This window comes from Mirounga angustirostris, unplaced genomic scaffold (assembly GCF_029215605.1).
Source record: "Mirounga angustirostris isolate CCGP_5_RB_7025 unplaced genomic scaffold, mMirAng1.0.hap1 SCAF_5, whole genome shotgun sequence".
Lineage (NCBI taxonomy): Eukaryota > Metazoa > Chordata > Mammalia > Carnivora > Phocidae > Mirounga > Mirounga angustirostris.
In genome coordinates this window covers 81,047,793-81,066,100 of record NW_026991713.1, presented here as the reverse complement: position 1 = coordinate 81,066,100, position 18,308 = coordinate 81,047,793, and the positions used below count along the sequence as shown (strand labels likewise).

At 43.5% G+C, this 18,308-nt stretch overlaps 1 protein-coding gene across 2 annotated transcripts in view; it reads right to left on the bottom strand.

The window, feature by feature from the left end:
• The window catches only part of BCAT1 (branched chain amino acid transaminase 1), a 104,720-nt gene that overhangs the window by 72,419 nt on the left and 13,993 nt on the right, over nt 1-18,308 (bottom strand). Inside the window, exon 1 of one of the 2 annotated variants that reach the window (XM_054507146.2) lies at nt 128-279. The exons of the other annotated variant lie outside the window; for it this stretch is intronic. Coding sequence (XP_054363121.1) covers nt 128-169 — 42 coding nt within the window. The 5' untranslated portion in view covers nt 170-279. Of the gene's footprint in view, nt 1-127; nt 280-18,308 lie in introns of those variants that run through there. 2 annotated transcript variants of the gene reach the window in all.

Below are 18,308 nucleotides of genomic sequence, written 5' to 3'. Positions count from 1 at the left end.
CGGAACGGCGATGTGCGGCGAAGCAGGATGGTGCAGGAAACGCCAGCGATGCGCCCCCCCAGGCCGGCTGGCTTCGGAGACCCGGGTCCAATCCGCCCCCCTTCCACAAACACCCGGGTTCGGGTACCTGGCGGGCGAGGGCCGCGGCGGCACAGGTCGGGCTGGCCATGGGGAGGCTCCGGGAGCGCGGCGCTGCGGAGAGCGGCGGCGGCACGCAGCGCGCGGCTGGACGCGAAAGCGAGCGGCGCGGCCAAGCCCCCGCGCACTGACTGAGCGGCGCGGGCTGCCACCGGCGGGGGCCCCGCGCCAGGGTTAGGCGCAGGGAACTACGCAGTGCCTCCAGCATCTCTGGAGGAGGAGCCTCCACCGGTCTGGTCCTTCTCGCTCTTCTGTGGGTAAAACCAGAGCCCTCGTCCCCGCCACCTGGTCCCGGGCTGGTGCACGGGAATGCGCGCCGCAGGCCAGCGCCTTTCCAAATACAGGCACTTCGTGAGCATCCTTGTTTACCAAACAACCCCTGGGTGAACGGGCTCGGAAACGCCTCTCGGCCAAGGCGAAGGCAACCTTGGGAGAAATTTACATCGGGGAGAGTTTCCTTGGACAAACCGACTAAAGGCAGTTTGCAGCCCAGGACTGGCAGTTGTGCACTGGCTCTTATCTGCCACCGACCCCCACGCGCAAACTGACGAGGAAGAACGTGAATCTGGGTTTTAGATTTCTTTGCGCCACCTACTCAAGTTGGATTTGTTGCGGGGTGTTGCAGGGCTACCAGGCTCACATCTCTAAGAGCTCTTTCTGCCCAGAGACCTCGATGCTACTTAGATCCACCCACCCATTCAGTGTTTTCAGGCAAAATAGACTACCAAGAGCTCCCAATCGAACTGACAGTTTTCTGATGTAAGCAGGTGAAAGCAATATTTAGAAAGAGCGCTGATAAAGCGACCTTTGAAAGGGAAAAGGAAGCTACTGCCTCCTTTGCTGTGTTCTCCCAGGGCAACGTCAGCCTAAATTATGAGCTTTTCTGGGCTTTAGAATTAATAGGAAGTGGTGACTTGGGCTGATTTGTTCTTGGAAAGGGGGAGGGCCCTTTACTCTGGGTAAGAGCGGTTAAATCTGGTCTGGTTTTAGAATTGATTTCATACAGCCTTAACGACAATATAGCTCTAATCTTATCAACTCAGAAAGCAACATTCATTTCTCCCTTCCTCCCTTCCTTTCATAAAAGGCACAGAAAAGCCTCTTATGCTTGGGTGGAGTCTGAAGCTCCAAAGACCGTACAGCCCAGGCAGGTCACAGGTTCCTGGAAACCAGTCTCTTTGAAGAAATTTAAAATCGAATTTTTTAAAAAGTACAGACTAAGTAAACTCTAGCGCTGCCATTTTCCAACCTTGTCCCCATGCCTAAAAATAAGAAACCCTTAGCTGAAGAATTAACAATTTATTTGCATTCAAAAGCTATGTTTAACTGACAACACCAGATTGCATTATAAGCCTGTTACTGTTTTAAAGGTAGATACTACACAGCTCCAATTTTCTTGCTATTTTAAATGTTACTTGTAAATCCTTGCTTTTCAGTCAAGAAAGCATATATAATACAAGAATGAGGTTATTAAAGAATGACCACAGTGTCACTTATACCTCTCATCTCTTCAGAGCCAAACTTTGTGCAAGTGCCATCTGTATTAACTGCTAGTTCACCCACTTCAAGTGGCTACAGTTTGACTCCTGTCCAATTATTCCACCTGAACAAGGTTCCTAAGAGCCTTCATTTTGCTCAGCCCAATGGTTTTGCTTCCTGTGCATCTTCATGGCTAACCCTATATGGTGATGGCTCCCAAATATATATTTTTTCAGTCCACCTCTCTTGAGCAGTAAGTACTTACAGCCAAAAATCTGTATAAAATATTTATTGTGTATGTAACATTTGCAAAGGCCAAGGCATTGGGCTAGGTGCTGAGGAGGCAGTGTGAGCATACCTCCATCCTATTATCATGCTTTGCCTTTAGTCATATAGAAAAATGTTACTTGTGTTAAAAAGCATCAACTAATCCTACAAATGTAAAATTGCAAAAGTAACAAGCACGACCTGTGTTTTACCAGCCTCTAATAATAGAATGCATCCTTCTCTGAAAGGTCTGGAAAAGCTTTCCAGCAAGGGATCCTTAACTAGAGACCTGGAGGATAAAAAAGTATTTACTACAAGAAGGGATGAAAAACATCTGGGATGAAAGTGAATTCCAGGAAAGGACATCTCTGAGAAGGGAAGGAACGTGGTGCTTACAGGAGACAAGAGAGAGCCAGGGCTGGAGTGGAGACAAACAGAGGGTGCTTGGTCCAGGGTGAGACTGGGAGCATTGGCAGAGAGCCAACCACAGGTTGTGCCTTATAAAGAGAGTTAGAAGATAATTTCCCTGATAAAGGTAAAAGCATGACTGTCATATGCATATAAAATGAACTTGTATTATAGTCTATAGTCTTGTATTAACTCCTATAATGAAGTTACCAGGCAGATGTTAAAACTTGCTCAGACAGACACATTTCTGGGTCAGAAACAGTGACATGAATTAGTAATGGACATGAAACTGGCTTCTTCCACAATTGGGAGGCTAAATTCACTGAACCCTGGCCTTCAGAATTTATTTCATGTGTATTGAAAAGAATTATTTTGCCTTCCTATCAGTTGTCTGTAGAGTAATTAAAAAACAATGAAACAACATAAAAACAATGAAAAAACTGATGGGCATCCTAAGAACAAGAAAAGCCATCGAAAAGGTAGGTTAGGTGGGGAATGGAGGTGGAGGTTGACAGGATTGAAAGTGCACTCTGGCTGCAGTTTGAAGATTGGGGGAGGGTCTGGGTGGAGTGAAATGGATTTATGAGAAAGCTGTTACAGAACCCACATAAATGGCGATCCTATTAATAAGATGGACTTGGCAGGTGGTAGGTGATCCAGATGAAGAGAAGCAGCCAGATTTCAGATTTCAGCAATCTTTAGAAAAAATGGACAAGAGAAGGGACAGGGAGAGAGAAGTGCCAAGGAGGGCTCCTTCGATTCTGGCTTGCTCTTCTGGTTGGTGATATTCGCTGAGAAAAATGGAACACTGAAAGATGATGTGGTTTGAGGGGACAAGCAGGAGTCTGGTTTGGGGCATATTGAGTTTTGGGCCATCTCTGAGACTGGCTGTTAGAGATACGCCTATCCGAAGTTCAAATGAGAGGTCTGGTTTAGAAGTCAACATTTGGTGAGTCCCTGGTATGGGGGTGGTAACTGAAGCTACGGGTATGAGTAAGAATGTCACATCTGTGCCTCTAAAATGGGACAATAGCAACACTTCATGTTTGCCAATTGGGATGGAGTATCATAACATACGCACCACATGAAAATTATTTAGAACATTGGTAAGTGTTAATCCCTCAATAAATGAGAGTAAGACAATTTATCCCAGTTGGCATTTACTTAAAGGGCCAGATAGTAAATATTTTAGCCTTTAGGGCTATGTGATCTTTGCTGCAATTACTCAGCTCTGTCAATATATTTCAAAGCAGCCATGGACAGTATGCAAAAGAATGTGCATGGCTGGGTTCCCATAAAACTCTATTTACAAAAACAAGACAGAGCAGATTTGGCCAGTCGGCTGTAGGTTGCAGATGCCTACTCCATGCAGTTGCCCTAACTAGAAACCTAAAGGTTGTCCTTCAAACACAACCCAGTGATCACCAATGTCTATACATTCTAGCTCCAAATATCCTGACAGTCACCATTTCTCCAGGCATTACTGCCATCCGAGTACCAAGCAGCTTCCAAGTAGCCTCCCCATCTTCAGCCTTGCTTCCTTTTAAACCATCCTTAGCATGGCAACCAGAGAGATCTTCTACAAATGCAAATCTGAATGTACCCCTTCTTGGCTAAAAAATCCTCAAAGTTTTACATCACCCTTATGACAAAATATGTTAGCAAGCTCCCCACCCATCCCAAATTCTGATTCCTGCCCAGACGCCCTGGCTCACCTTTTGCAGCTCTCCCTGTCTCCAGCCACACATTTAACTGCTTCAGTCCTTCTTCGAATCAGGCCTTCTCACCGCTGGCCATCTGCCTGAAACACCCCCCTGCCACTGGATGGTTGGATGATTGGATGATCCTTCCTTTCTCAGTTTATGTGGCACTTTATCCTCAGGGAGGAACCCCTGAACCCTATCAAGTTTACCATGGGCCCCTCTGCTATTTATTTCCATAGAATTTTTTCCACTTCAAAATACAACTGTCATACTTTATTCTAATTATTGGATTAATAGCTCTCTAATTTTTATGATGGTAACTTAGGCCTATTTGTTGACCTAGCAGTCTGCCCTCACTCAATGCCAGGCACACAGTTGAGATTTATCAGTTAAATTGTAGCTCTCTAATTTTTAAAAAGTATATATTTAATATGCTTTGGAATTTCCACTGTCAACCTTTATAATGCAACAGACTAAAAATATTCTCAGAGCCCACTCTACCCCTAGAGATAGGCTTCTTTCTTCACTGAAAGGTTCTCCCTCAACCCTAAATCTTTCTCTTCCCTTTTCCTCTGTTCTCTTCCTTCTGCTATTCCTTCTCTTTCCTTAACTGGCTGTAACATGGGTTTTCAATGTATTCTGTTAAGGGATCGGACCAGTGCTTTCTAATAGAACGTTCTACAGTGATGAAAATGTTCTGTACCTGCACCAAGCCACATATGGCTACTGAGCATTGACACGTGGGTGGTGTGCCTAAGGAACTGAATTTTTAATTTTGTTTAATTTTAATTCATTTTCATTTATACTTTAATAGCCACATATGGCTCTGGTCTTGTTGCAGATTTGAGCATTTTCATATATTTGGTCCTAATGGAGGGTTGGTACCCTGGCTCTATCAATTATTTGGCAAATTATCTATTTTGAGTCTCACATTTAAAATCAGAGTAAGTAATAAGGCAGTGATGAGATTCAGCATGAAGGTATGTATAAAGGACTCAGCAGTACTTAGCATCTTGGTATTGCTCAATAAATGTTAGCTATTGTTATGTTTCTATTTTATAATTTTTTTAAAAATCATGATTTTTTTTTTTTCACTGATAGGTAGCCCTTTGATTGGGTATAGTAATGATCAGGACAATATTATATGGGGGGGAAACCTTAAAAATATCTATCTAGCTTTTTTCCCCCAAAGACTTATTTATTTTATTTTTATTATTTTTATTTTTTATTTTTTTTTATTTGAGAGAGAGAGAGCACAAGAGGGGGGAGGGTCAGAGGGAGCAGCAGACTCCCCACTGAGCAGGGAGCCCAATGTGGGACTCGATCCCGGGACTCTGGGATCATGACCTGAGCCGAAGGCAGTTGCTTAGCCAACTGAGCCACCCAGGCGCCCTATTTATTTATTGTAGAGAGAGAGGGAGGCATGTTTGGGGGGAGAGGGAGAGAAAAACTCAAGCAGACCCTGCACTGAATGCGGAGCCTGATGCAGGGCTCAGTCTCATGACCCTGAGATCATGACCTAAGCTAAAACCAAGAGTCAATGCTCAACTGACTGAGCCATCCAGGCGCCCTAATTGTTTCTTTTTTTTTTAATAAAAAATTTTTTAAAGGCCCAGTTTGGTTCATCAAACAAACTGCATACCTATTATTTACATGTTTCTGCTTGCCATTGGGAAGGCACAGATGGATGAGGCACAGCTTTACCTGCCCTGAGAAAGCCCCATCTCATGTCTCTGGAAAGGTGAACCAGAAAGAAATCTTGACAAAAGAATTAGTTGGGCTTATTTAATGCCAAGCCCCTTTAACCAAGTAAAATGAATAAATCTTTGTAGTATATATATATATATATATATAATATATATAGTTACTGTATCAGTTTCCTAGGGCTGTTGTAACAAAGTACCATAAACTGGCTAGCTTAAAACCACAGACAAAGGGGCACCTGGGTGGCTCAGTTTGTTAAGCATCAGACTCCTGATTTCAGCTCCAGCCACGATCTCATGGGTTGCGAGACGGAGCTCCAAAATAGGCTCCATGCTCAGTGTGGAGTCTGCTTGAGTGTCTCTCTCCCTCTCTCTCTGCCCCACCCCTCCTAAAATAAATAAATATATCTTTAAACACACACACACACTCACTCACTCACTCACTCACTCACCCACTGTCCTGCGGTGCTAGAGGGTAGGTGTGGGCAGGGCCTGGCTTCCTTTAAAACCTGCAGTGGAAAATCCTTCTCTGCCTCTCTTCCAACTTCTGTTAACCCCAGGTGTTGCTTGGCTCACAGCTAGCACTTCAGTCTCCGACTCCCTGCTGAGTCAGGAGCCCGATGTGGGGCTCGATCCCAGGACCCAGGGATCATGACCTGAGCCGAAGGCAGACGCTTAACCATCTGAGCCACCCAGGCGCCCCAGGGACCAGATTCTTAATAATGTCTTAATTATATGCTCTTACCCACCCTTTGGAATCTCGGTAGGCCCTGTGACTGTTTTGACCAAAAGAACATGGCACAAATGTAGAAGTAACACTGTTCCATTTTTAGGGGCATACTTCAACTGGCCTGGCAGTTTCTGCTTCCTTCCTCTAGGAAGGCATTTGGGTCTCCCCCATTTGGAACCCAGACACCATGCTGTGAAAGCCCGAACCCCATGAAGAGGCCATGTACAGGCTCACTAGCCAACAACCCAGATGAGCTCCCAGCCAACATCCAGCATGCACTGCCAGCCACCTGAGTGTCTATCTTGAACATCCAGCCCCGTAGAGCTTCCAGAAGACTGACTGAAACCACATTAAGAAACCTCAGGTTAAAACTACCTTGTTGAGCCCAGACAACCTACAGATCATGAGAGATAATAGTACATTGCTGTTTTAAGGCACAAAGCTTTGGGTTGGTTGGTTATACAGCAATGTTAACCAAAGCAGCATACAAGCCTAACATGTTTGCTTAGTTATTTATGAAAATAACCTAATATGTAATAAATCATACATACAAATAGTAAAAAAGATGACATAATCATGAAATAATTCATATTTTAAAATATCTTCTGAATTACGGTTGTTTTTTTTTTTCTTTTTTTTTTAAAGATTTTATTTATTTATTTGACAGAGAGAGAGAGAGAGAGAGACAGAACACAAGCAGGGAGAGTGGGAGAGGGAGAAGCAGGCTTCCCGCCGAGGAGCGAGCCTGATGCGGGGCTCGATCCCAGGACCCTGGGATCATGACCTGAGCTAAAGGCAGACGCTTAACGACTGAACCACCCAGGCGCCCCACGGTTGTTTTCTTATACCATCCCTGGCTGAAGGCCTAGTATACACAAGACCCAAGTAATCATTAATGACAGTAGATATAAATCCCTCTTAAACAGCCTTCTTGATGATACCAAAATTCTGTGGCCCACTGCTTGTCAGTTCTGATTAAATCATTAATATTTTTATCTTGGAACATGAATAATGGAGAACTTGTGATAATAAGAACTGAAAAACAAATAGCTGTCTTATTTTTGTTAGATCCTTGTTTTTATGTTACCAATATTTTCTTTAATCTGATTTTATGCTTTTAATTTTTTGTTTGTGTTTGTTTTGTTTGCAGAAATCTTTTAAGGCCAGTTGTCCCTTTTGCAAGGATTATCAATGAACACCGGCTGGCATAATCTGTAAATCTTCTTAACCAAGCTCCATAAATTGCCACAATCACAGCCCTGCTGAAAAAGGGCAAATGCAGAAGGCCACACAGGTGGCCCCTGGAGCAGTGAAACTACCCTTCCACTCCCCGAGGAAAGTTTATGACAGTGTGATCATCTGACGCACAGACTGAGCAGAGGGTGCCCGTGTCAACCCAGGTGAGTGCAATACAAGTCATTGTTCCGACCCATTAAAGAAAACACACATATAATCAATGCTTCTGACACCCCAGTGTTCTCTGTTGCACAGCCTGTATGCACACACTCCACTTGGAAACCCCTGGGCTCCGAAGTGCAGACTCCTGAGCTCAGTTTGTGTGTGGGGTTCTGCAGGTTCTGGAACTGCCTGTCAGGATTCTTTCTTTATCTCTCCCTTCCTGACCTTCCCCTCACCCTCATTTGCACTTCCCATTTTCCTTTGTACACAGAAAAAACCCTCAGCATGGCAAATCTCTAGGTCATCTTGCGGTACCCTAAAGAGAAATGACAGCTGGACAGAGAGGAACAGACACCTGAAAATTCCAGATAGAATCTAGACTAGAAATATCATTTCATGTCTGGAAATAAGTAAGCTTTTATAATTATGCTTTTTACCAAAATAGAATCACATATCAAGTCTGAGAGGGAGAAATTAATCCTAATTAAATGAGGCTGTTTTTTTAAAATCCAGAGTATTATATCCTGGATTGCTTTAGAGAACATTTTGTTTTACACCACTACATAAGTAGCTATTGGGTTAAGAGTCCAGGTTAATCTACTTGGAGGAAATTAACAGCAAAAAGAAAAGGCACTGGGCTACAACCCAGATATATTAAGTTTTATTCATGATTGTTAAGTACATTATTTACAGTGGAATCCACAATATACTACCACTAAGATAAACTAGTTTTAATTATATGGTAAATAGGGGGAAAAAATGAGAAGTGGTTGATGATTGACACTGAGCAAAAGATAAGCACAAAGGAAAATTTGGTATTTGGGGATACAGTAATCTTTTGGGAAAAGTTAATGAAAATGCTTTTCCTGGGGCACCTGGGTGGCTCAGTCATTAAGCGTCTGCCTTGGGCTCAGGTCATGATCCCGGGGTCCTGGAATAGAGCCCCACATCGGGCTCCCTGCTCGGCGGGAAGCCTGCTTCTCCCTCTCCTTCTGCTGCTCCCCCTGCTTGTGCTCTCTGTCAAATAAATACATAACATCTTTAAAAAAAAAATGCTTTTCCTGTGAGTATAATACATGTTCAAGAAAATATAAATTACTAACTTCTCTTAGCTATGTCCCTTTTGCGGTTAGATAGGCCATTCTCCATCAGAAGTAAACAGAGCCTTAACACCTCTTTGAGAACATTGTAAGTATGCAACAAAGACACAGATGGGAAGAGAGTGTATCAAGCTTTCTCCCACTGACAGTACAAAGGCATGCCTCATAGATTTGTCATTCCTGGTCCGCTTTTTTATAAACCTCAAATACTCTCATTTTAATACGGAGAGATAAGGCACGGAAGCATGCCATGTGTCTGTCACCTAGATGAAATAAGGGCCCACCCTCTTCAGTGTTCCTCTCCAGCCCTGATGATTCTCACAGACCAGAATAAGGGCATGGAAGAGGCAAGATTTTTAAACAAAATGGCATTGTTCCTGCTGCTTCCATCTTTAACATAGTCTGAATGTTAATGGTGGCAACGCACACCAAAACTTCCAGTTTCTAATACCGTCCTTGACCCCGAGTGGGAGAGAAGCAGCAGTGAGAAAGACAGGAAGCCTGGCAGTGGGTTTATGGTGACTTGATGAGAGGTTTTGCTGACACAATCATCTGAACCATCCATTTCTTTATGCTCTGGTGGCTTGCTGGACAATTGGGAGTGAATGAAAGAAGAGCTTTTCCTTTGTAGACTGGGAGAAGGGCCATTGTGTAATGGGAGGTGGCAAAGAGAACCGGCAAGATGCTTCCTCCTTGGACGTTTCCTTGCAGGCAGGACTTGGGAAAAGACTTAAAGAAGGTTAGGAACCTGGAAATTGATGGGCTTCCTAACTCGCCAGGCCGAGTATACTGCTTCAGGAAGTCATCCTGCAACTGCAGGGCTATGACTGGAGGTTGGAGATGCTAGTTTAGCCTTATACTTGCTAGAGCAGTTATGACGCTTGATTACCGACCTGCTCGTTTGTTCACCAGTACCCTCCTGACTGGGTGATGACTTCATTTTCTTTTTTTTTAAGATTTTATTTATTGGAGAGAGAGAGAGAGCATGAGTGCGGTGGGGGGGAGGGGGAAAGAGAGAGAGGGAGAAGCAGACTCCCCACTGAGCAGGGAGCCGGATGTGGGGCTCGATCCCAGGACTCCAAGATCATGACCTGAGCCCGAAGGCAGACGCTTTACCAACTGAGCCAGCCAGGTGCCGGTCTTTTGGATTTCCAGTACTTAGTACACAACCAGGCAAATGTGCAAACCTCAAAAAATATGTTCTGAATAAACTGTTTGAATATATAAATCCACCTGTTTTTGTTTAAAGTAAAAATTGGTATGATGTTAGCTAAACTTATTGCAGTAATCCCCCAAAAATTGATAGACAAGCTGATGTGTTTCTCTCTCTCTCTCTCTCTCTCTCACACACACACACACACACACACACGGGGGAGAGCAGAAAACTGATACCTATATAAACTCTACTGTGTTAGGCATAGAAGAATCAAAAATAGATTTTCCTTTCTTTTTTCTTTTTTTTTAAGATTTTATTTATTTATTTGACAGAGAGAGAGAGGGAACACAAGCAGGGGGAGTGGGAGAGGGAGAAGCAGGCTTCCCGCCGAGCAGGGAGCCCAATGCGGGACTCGATCCCAGGACCCTGGGATCATGACCCGAGCTGAAGGCAGACGTTTAATGGCTGAGCCACCCAGGCACCCAAAAATAGATTTTCAATGAGGTGATTTGTTCAGGCTCTGTGTCATAGATATATTGAACCCTACTTACTAAAACTGCCTTTCTCTATTAACAAGATATTTTGCTTGGGTCGTCCCCTTGGAACTTTCTCCATTTGTGAAATGCTATTCATGAAGATTGAATGAGAAATTCACATAAAGCCCATGCCGGCACCCAGAGAATTCTCAATTTATGTTAGTTACAATTAATAATTACAGTGAAGATTCATCAATATAATCTGGAGGTATTCAGAGAAAATTTGGCATCTGTGAAACTAGAATTATCTATAATTTTAGAAGAAAGGACCTGTAGATACTTCACTTCTCTATAAACCAAACCTTGTGGCATGGCTTCCTTAGAACCCTGCTGCCTGGCTGAGAAGTGGTGATTTGACCTTACATGCTCCATAAATCCTCTTGGCAAACTGACCACTCCATGTGGCCAGAACTTCTTCCATTGTAGTAGGAGGTCCACTGTTTTTTTAGCCTTTCTTCAGATTACTGGAGCAATTTTCTACTGGAGATCCTTTACTGTTTGTATCTGGTACAGTCCTCAAGTCAGTTAAAACTTGCTTCCTCAATAAGTCTGGTTAACTTATTTCTCTACTTTAAAAAATTGACATGGAAGCTCTTTCTCACTAATGATGACAGCAAACATTTTTTTCCCACTATAAGTAAGCCCAATAGATGACAGTCTCAATTTACAAAACAGATATGAGGTTTCTAATATGCAAAAGTTTTGCCACTGATGGCTTTTAAATACCAATTCACGGTGTGCATTTGAATGGAATTAGCTTACAAAGTAAAAGCAGAAATTATGACTTTAAAATAATGCAATCACCTATTGTGTAAAAATTGTGCCTATTTTTACAGTAAAGAACTGCACTTCTCTCTACTAGCCTATCTTCTGCCATAAAAAGGACAGTTTTAAAAGTGTTAGCATACGTGTGTTTTATGTTTACCTCGTGTTTTTTTGCTGTGCTGATTCCAGCTACTTCAAATCATCAGAATAATAGCCTATTGGTCATAAATTATTTTGACCAAATAGCCTATAACAGGTTTACATTGCAATTCAGCATCACCATACATCTTTAAAGCAGATAGCAGTACAAAGGAAGTATGGTTTAGTCACAGGAAGCTGGGCAAAATAGAAGATAAAGGAGATTAATGAGAATTATTTTGGGGAGGTAGTGTGAGGATTATTAAGGAACATCTATGCCAAGAGTTTATTCTACGGGCAATGGAGAATCTTTTTAAGGCACTTGATTCAAGAAGTTACAGGTGATATCCTCCTGAGAATGTATAGCATCAGTTGGAGCAGGAGGAACTGGAAGAAGGGTGCCCTTTTGGAGCATATTCCAGCCCTCTGGGGCCTGACACAGAAAATAGGAGCAGTGAACGGAGCGATTCTACACACAGCCCAGATGGCAGATGGCAGCCAGGGGAGGGCAGGCCAGTTTTCACTCCAAAGCCTCCAGTCTCCCCCCATCATGTTTTACATATGTAGGCATGAATGGACAGTTCTCAAGGATGGAGGACTCTTTCAATATGAGACTGTTCTAAATCTGGAGCCACAGAGCCAAGAGCCAATATCCCCTGGGATTCTGCCTTTAGTGAGTATGATTTGTACTCTTCCTCAAAGTCAGCTTTCATGCAGTGTGGTGCCTGTGGTGTTGAGGCATGTCCCATACCAGCGGGGAAGCATCCTCAGTGCTTTGCTTTCTTGACCCTAAGAGATATCACCAACCTTAGAGATCTTTGGATTATTTAATGAGACATTCAGCGGCATTTCCATCCACCTCAAGACAGCCAACGGACAAACTGTGTAAGAAATATAATTGTAGGGGCACCTGGGTGGCTCAGTCAATTAAGTATCTGCCTTGGGCTCAGGTCACGATCCCAGGGTCCTGGGATGGAGTCCCGCATCGGGCTCCCTGCTCAGTAGGGAGTCTGCTTCTCCCTCTCCCTTTGCCCCTCCCCCCACCTCGTGCTCATTCTCTCACTCTCTCAAGTAAATAAATAAAATCTTTAAAAAAAAGAAATATAATTGTAGAGGGCGTGGATTTATGCTATATCTTTGGTACATTTTGTTTTAATAGTTCCTATTAGTCACAACTTGAGAACCTGTGAAGTTTCTCTCTAAATCCACTCCATGCCCCTTCCTCACTTCTGTAACCTTCTGCCATGAATGTAGTGTGTGTTTACAGATTACCAGGGACACATAAAGGAAAGCATGAAGAGAAGAGGGGGGAAAAAAAAAAGGAAAACTGTCTTAGTCCATCTGGGCTGCTCTAACAGAATACACAGACTGGAAGCTTATAAACAACAGAAATTTCTTTCTCACAGTTCTAGAGTCTGGAAATCCAGAATCACAGCACTGGCATGGCTGGTGAGGGCCCTCTTTTGCATTACAGACTTCTCAGTGTCCTCACAAGAAGGAAAGGGCAAGGGATCTGTCTACAGCCTCTTTGATAAGGCATTAATCCTAGTCATGAAGGATTAGTCCCTTCCCAAAGGCCCCACCTCCTAATATCATCCCCTTTGGGGGTGACGATTCAACATGTGATTTTTGGGGGGACACATTCAGACCATAAAATTCCCAAATTATTTAATACCTCTTAGGTAATGAACACACACACATTTTAGTGAAAGAACCAGGAGTCCTTATAAACTAGCTTAGGAACCTGTTGTTCCCATCAAATGAGTCATCAAAGATTTGAGAGTTAATTCATTTGTAGGTCAGTGTTACCTGACAAAAAGACATGAGCATACACTGACAAACACAAGATGCTCTTTATATGAACAGTTAACACATTCCGTAGTAACAACCACCATCTATCAGATGCATCCTCCATCGGGCCCTTAGTTCCACACACATGTTGTAACACTAAAAGGTAGATATTATTACTATAAACCCTTGTTCTACTTCCTCTCCAGTCCCCAGCCACCGCTGCTTCTGGATCCCCCCAGGATCATGTTTGGACCATGAGTGAGAGGAAATGGGAAAGGCCTTATTTATCTGGGACCATTATAATCTGGCCTCCCTCGCCCCTCCAGAGACAAATGCTCAAATGCTGCTTTTTTTTTTTTTTTTTCTTTTTTAGCATCATGGAGCATTTATGGATTCTTCACACACCCTTCTTCACTCATCCCCACCACCAGAGAAGGCCTCTGCCCTACAGTTCCCTACTGCAATGATGCACGCTCTGCCTCACCTCTCATGATGCCCCTTCAGCTCCAGCTCTGGCATTATGCCCTGCACAGCCTCTGATAGCTGGGCTCTCCTTGCCCCAGCAAGTAGCCTTCTTGGACAGGGACCTGTCTAGGTGATCCCGATATGGCTCTTTTCCTCAAAGTCCACAAAGCTCATGGCAAACCCTTTCCTGACTGTCCCATCATAGGCAGCATCAGCCAGCCTTGACTTTCCCAGGGGAGAGTCACAGCCTGGTATTTCCCCCAACACCAACAGGCCAGGGAACACAAATCTAGTGCTCTCAAGAGTCTCCAGGCTCCACTCCAGCCCTTAAGGCAAAGGAACCCACAAATCCTCACAAAATGTTTGGTGAGTATTGTGTTGGAGAGATGGAAAAATCACTCCCTCCCTCCTCTGGGGTAAAGAAGGGGAAATGGCAAGTACACTTGCTTGGCCAACAATTTTTTTTCCCAAATAATCCTCTTCTTCCTTACCTGCTCAATCTCCAGACTTCTTTTTTTTTTAAAAAGATTTTATTTATTTATTTAAGGGGGAGAGAGAGAGAGACAGAGAGAACGGCAGGCAGAGGAAGAGGGAGAAGCAGACTCCCTGCTGAGCAGAGAGCCTGACGTGGGGCTTGATCCGAGGACCTCGGGATCATGACTTGAGTGGAAGGCAGACACTTAACTGACTGAGCCATCCAGGTGCCCCTCTCCAGACTTCTTTTAAATATAACTTAGAGATAAATAAGGAGTTAAAGGTTGCAGAATTGGTTTTGCTATTGTTCAGAAAATTCTTTGGATATGCCAACATGGCTGTTTGGACTGTGGAGGTACCTGTTGCTCTGTGCTCAGCACTGGGACCTCCATGGAGGTCACTGTCTCATTTGGCATCCTGTGTCACCCATAGGAGGTTCACAGACACCTACATCTGGGTCTCTATGCCCAGCACCACAGGGTAACTACCCCTTCCAGATTCCAGCAAGAAATGGGAGGTGTGTTCACTGGAGACATGAGCAGAAAAGAGCCAGGTCTGAGGTAATCTAAACACTGTTGTCAAGGGATTAAGTGAAAACCCTCTTAATGATGAAAATGATGAAACCTCTAGTCCCCTACCCCTCGTGGGCCTGTAGAACACTGGCAGGAAGTCCTGTGCAGATTGAATGATTCTTCTTGCAAAAACACCGAGAAAATACCTAGCGGTAAGACTGGAGTGCTCCAGTAGAATGGCCTGGTCACTTCCATGTGGTCGTATAACTGAAACAACCAGAGAAGGCGCCAAGCATACCACAGAGCTTCCTATAGGATTCTTCATGCCTCATTCTTAAATATAGATTGCTACAAGTCACCAGATATTTGAGGAAAGCCTACTAACATGAAAGGCAACCTCCCCCCAACCCCCACCAAAAAACACAGAAACAAAATGGGTGTGAGGGAGGGGCAATGCAGGGACCAGAAAAAAAATTTTTAGCTAATTTTCTCAGAAATATAGGGAAGATACTTCATCCGTGAAACAAGAACATGACGTTATTTTTTTTTAATTTTTTTTTTAAGATTTTTTATTATTTATTTGTGAGAGAGAGAATGAGAGACAGAGAGCATGAGAGGGAGGAGGGTCAGAGGGAGAAGCAGACTCCCTGCTGAGCAGGGAGCCCGATGTGGGACTCGACCCCAGGACTCCAGGATCATGACCTGAGCCGAAGGCAGTCGCTTAACCAACTGAGCCACCCAGGCGCCCATGACGTTATTTTTTAAAAGGAATAATTAGAGGGGCACCTGGGTGGTGCAGTCAGTTAAGCATCCGACTCTTGGTTTCAGCTCAGGTTGTGATCTCGGTCATGAGGTTGAGCCCCACATCAGGCTCTGTGCTCAGCAAGGAGTCTGCTTAAGACTCTCTCCCTGCCCCTCCTCCCTGTGTGCATGCATACTCAATCTCTCCCTCAAATAAATCTTTAAAAAAAAATTTAAAAAGGAATAATTAGAGAATTTTAGAAATACGAAGGCTAAAATTTTAGAAAAAAAGGTTGGAATATAACATTGATGAAATCATCCCAACCCAAAAATTAGACATAAGAGGAGAAAAAATTTAGAAATTAGAGGATAGGGGCACCTGGGTGGCTCAGTTGGTGAAGTGTCTGCCTTCAGCTCAGGTTATGATCTTGGGGGGAAGGGGGTCCCTGCTCAGCAGGAAGTCTGCTTCTCCCTATCCTTCTCCTCTGCCCCTCCTCCCCTGCTTGTGATTTCTCTACCTCTCTCACAAATAAATAAATAAAATCTTTAAAAAAAATTAGAGGATCAGTCTTGGAGGTCTAATGTCAAACAAATAGAGAAGTCTAAGACCCCACTAAGTCTCATTTCTTACTCCCTCTACCTGGGACACTCTACCTCAAGATCACCCTCTAGTTTTTTTGTGTGTGTATGTGGTACACTCTTGACTCAGAGTTCACCTTCTCTGGGAAGATTTCCTTGACCAGCCAGCATGAATTAGTCCCAGGTTCCCCTCAACTCTGTCACTTTAACATCATTTCATTTTATTTGTTCCTATTACACCACTAATTGAAAGATTTGGTACTAGATGAGAGTAAATTGTGATATTTATGTAGAGCTATTTTGGATCAGGCACTTATACTTGCTATTTTATGTAATCCTCACAGCATCTCTATGAGGTAGGGACTATTATTACCACCATTTTTTAAATGGGGAAACTGAGGCACAAATAACTTGACAGAGGTCGTTCAAGAGCAAAGCCAGGACTCACACACCTCCAGTGTGGCCCCAGTATGTGCTTATATCTACCACCACACATGTCCTTTCCCTGCAAGGGCCATGAGGGCAGTGACTTTGCCAACTCTTCATCCTCAAGGCTTCAAGATCTTCAGCAGTGCCTGATGCTTACATGGTGGGCACTCTTCAATTATTTGTTCGGTAAATACTTTACAGTCTCTGAGGTAATCATTATGAGGGAAATGGAAAGAAGGAGGTAAATATTTTGCTTTAAAGCCAATATTTGGTGTGGGTCAGTCGGTTAAGCGTCTGCCTTTGGCTCAGGTCATGATCCCAGAGTCCCAGAATCGAGCCCCACATTGGGCTCCCTGCTCAGTGGGGAGTCTGCTTCTCCCTCTGCCTCTCCCCCTGCTCATGCTCTCTCTCACTATCTCTCTCTCTCAAACAAATAAATAAAATCTTAAAAAAAAAAAAAGCCAATATTTTGCTTGGAAAATCTCAACTACATATCCAGCTTCATCATGTACAAGTTCTGCTTTCCACATAACTATAATACACAATTCCAATACACTTTTTTCCACTATATAATAAGGATCCCCTTTGCTCTGGTTTCCATGAACATATTCCTCATCAGCAGTGCTTTAACATCCACGTTTCTACCAACAGTCTATGACTTTTTAGATATTCTGTAAAATTCTATATATTTTCTCTACCATGTCCCGCACTTCCTTCTAAGTTCTCTTAAGTTCTCTAAGTTCTCACCAGCAGAACCTTTAATTTCCATATTTTTACCAGAAATCCATTTCAAGACAATCTAGGCTTCTTCTGTCATGCTCCTCAAAGTTTTTCCGTTCTCTGCCCAATGCTCAATTCAAAACCTCATCCACATTTTTAGATATTTGTTACAGCAACACCCCACTTCCAGGTACCAAAATCTGTGTTCATTTCCTATTGCTGTGGTAACAAATTACTGCAAATACTGCGGCTTAAAAGAACAGAAATTTATTATCTTAGAGTTTCAGAAGTCACAAATTCTAAGTCAAGGTGTTAGCAGGTCTGCATTCCTTCTGGGAGCTGCAGGGTAAGAGTCTATTTCCTGGCCTTTTCCAGCTTCTAGAAGCCATAGAAGCCACTTCTATTCCTTGGTTCATGGCCCCTTCCTCCTCCATCTTCAAAGCAAGCAGTGAAGCATATGCAAATCTAACTCTCTCTCTCTCTTTTTCTCTCTCTCTCTCACACACACACCCCTCTACTTCTATGATCACAGCTCCTTCTGACCATGACCATCCTGCTCCCTCTTGTAAAGACCCTTCTGATTACATTGGGCCCACCCAGATAATTAAGGATAATCTCCCCATCTCAAGATCCATAACTTATCCACATCTGCAAAATCTCCCTTATGATAAGAAGTTTCTGGGGATTAGGATATAAACATCTTTGAGGGGCCATTATGCAGCCTACCACGCTCACCAACCACATATAATGGACCAGGCATTGGAATACATACAGTTGCATGGTAGTAAAAAGCAATTATGTTCCCTCCCCTCAAGAAATGTATGATCTAGTGGGAGAATCAGACATCAGTCCCAAAACCACAATGATAATCACACCAATGAATAATTGTAGATTGGAGTTATGCTCTGGAAGACTGGAAATCACAGGGGGTCATAAGGGTCTCTCTGAAGTAGCAACATTCAATCTGAAGCTGGCAGGGTGATAAGATGCTGGCAAGATGAGGAGTAGGAAGACCTTCTAAGCAGAGGGATCAGCAAATGCAAAGGCCTTGAAGAAACAGTTTGGGGGATGAGGGA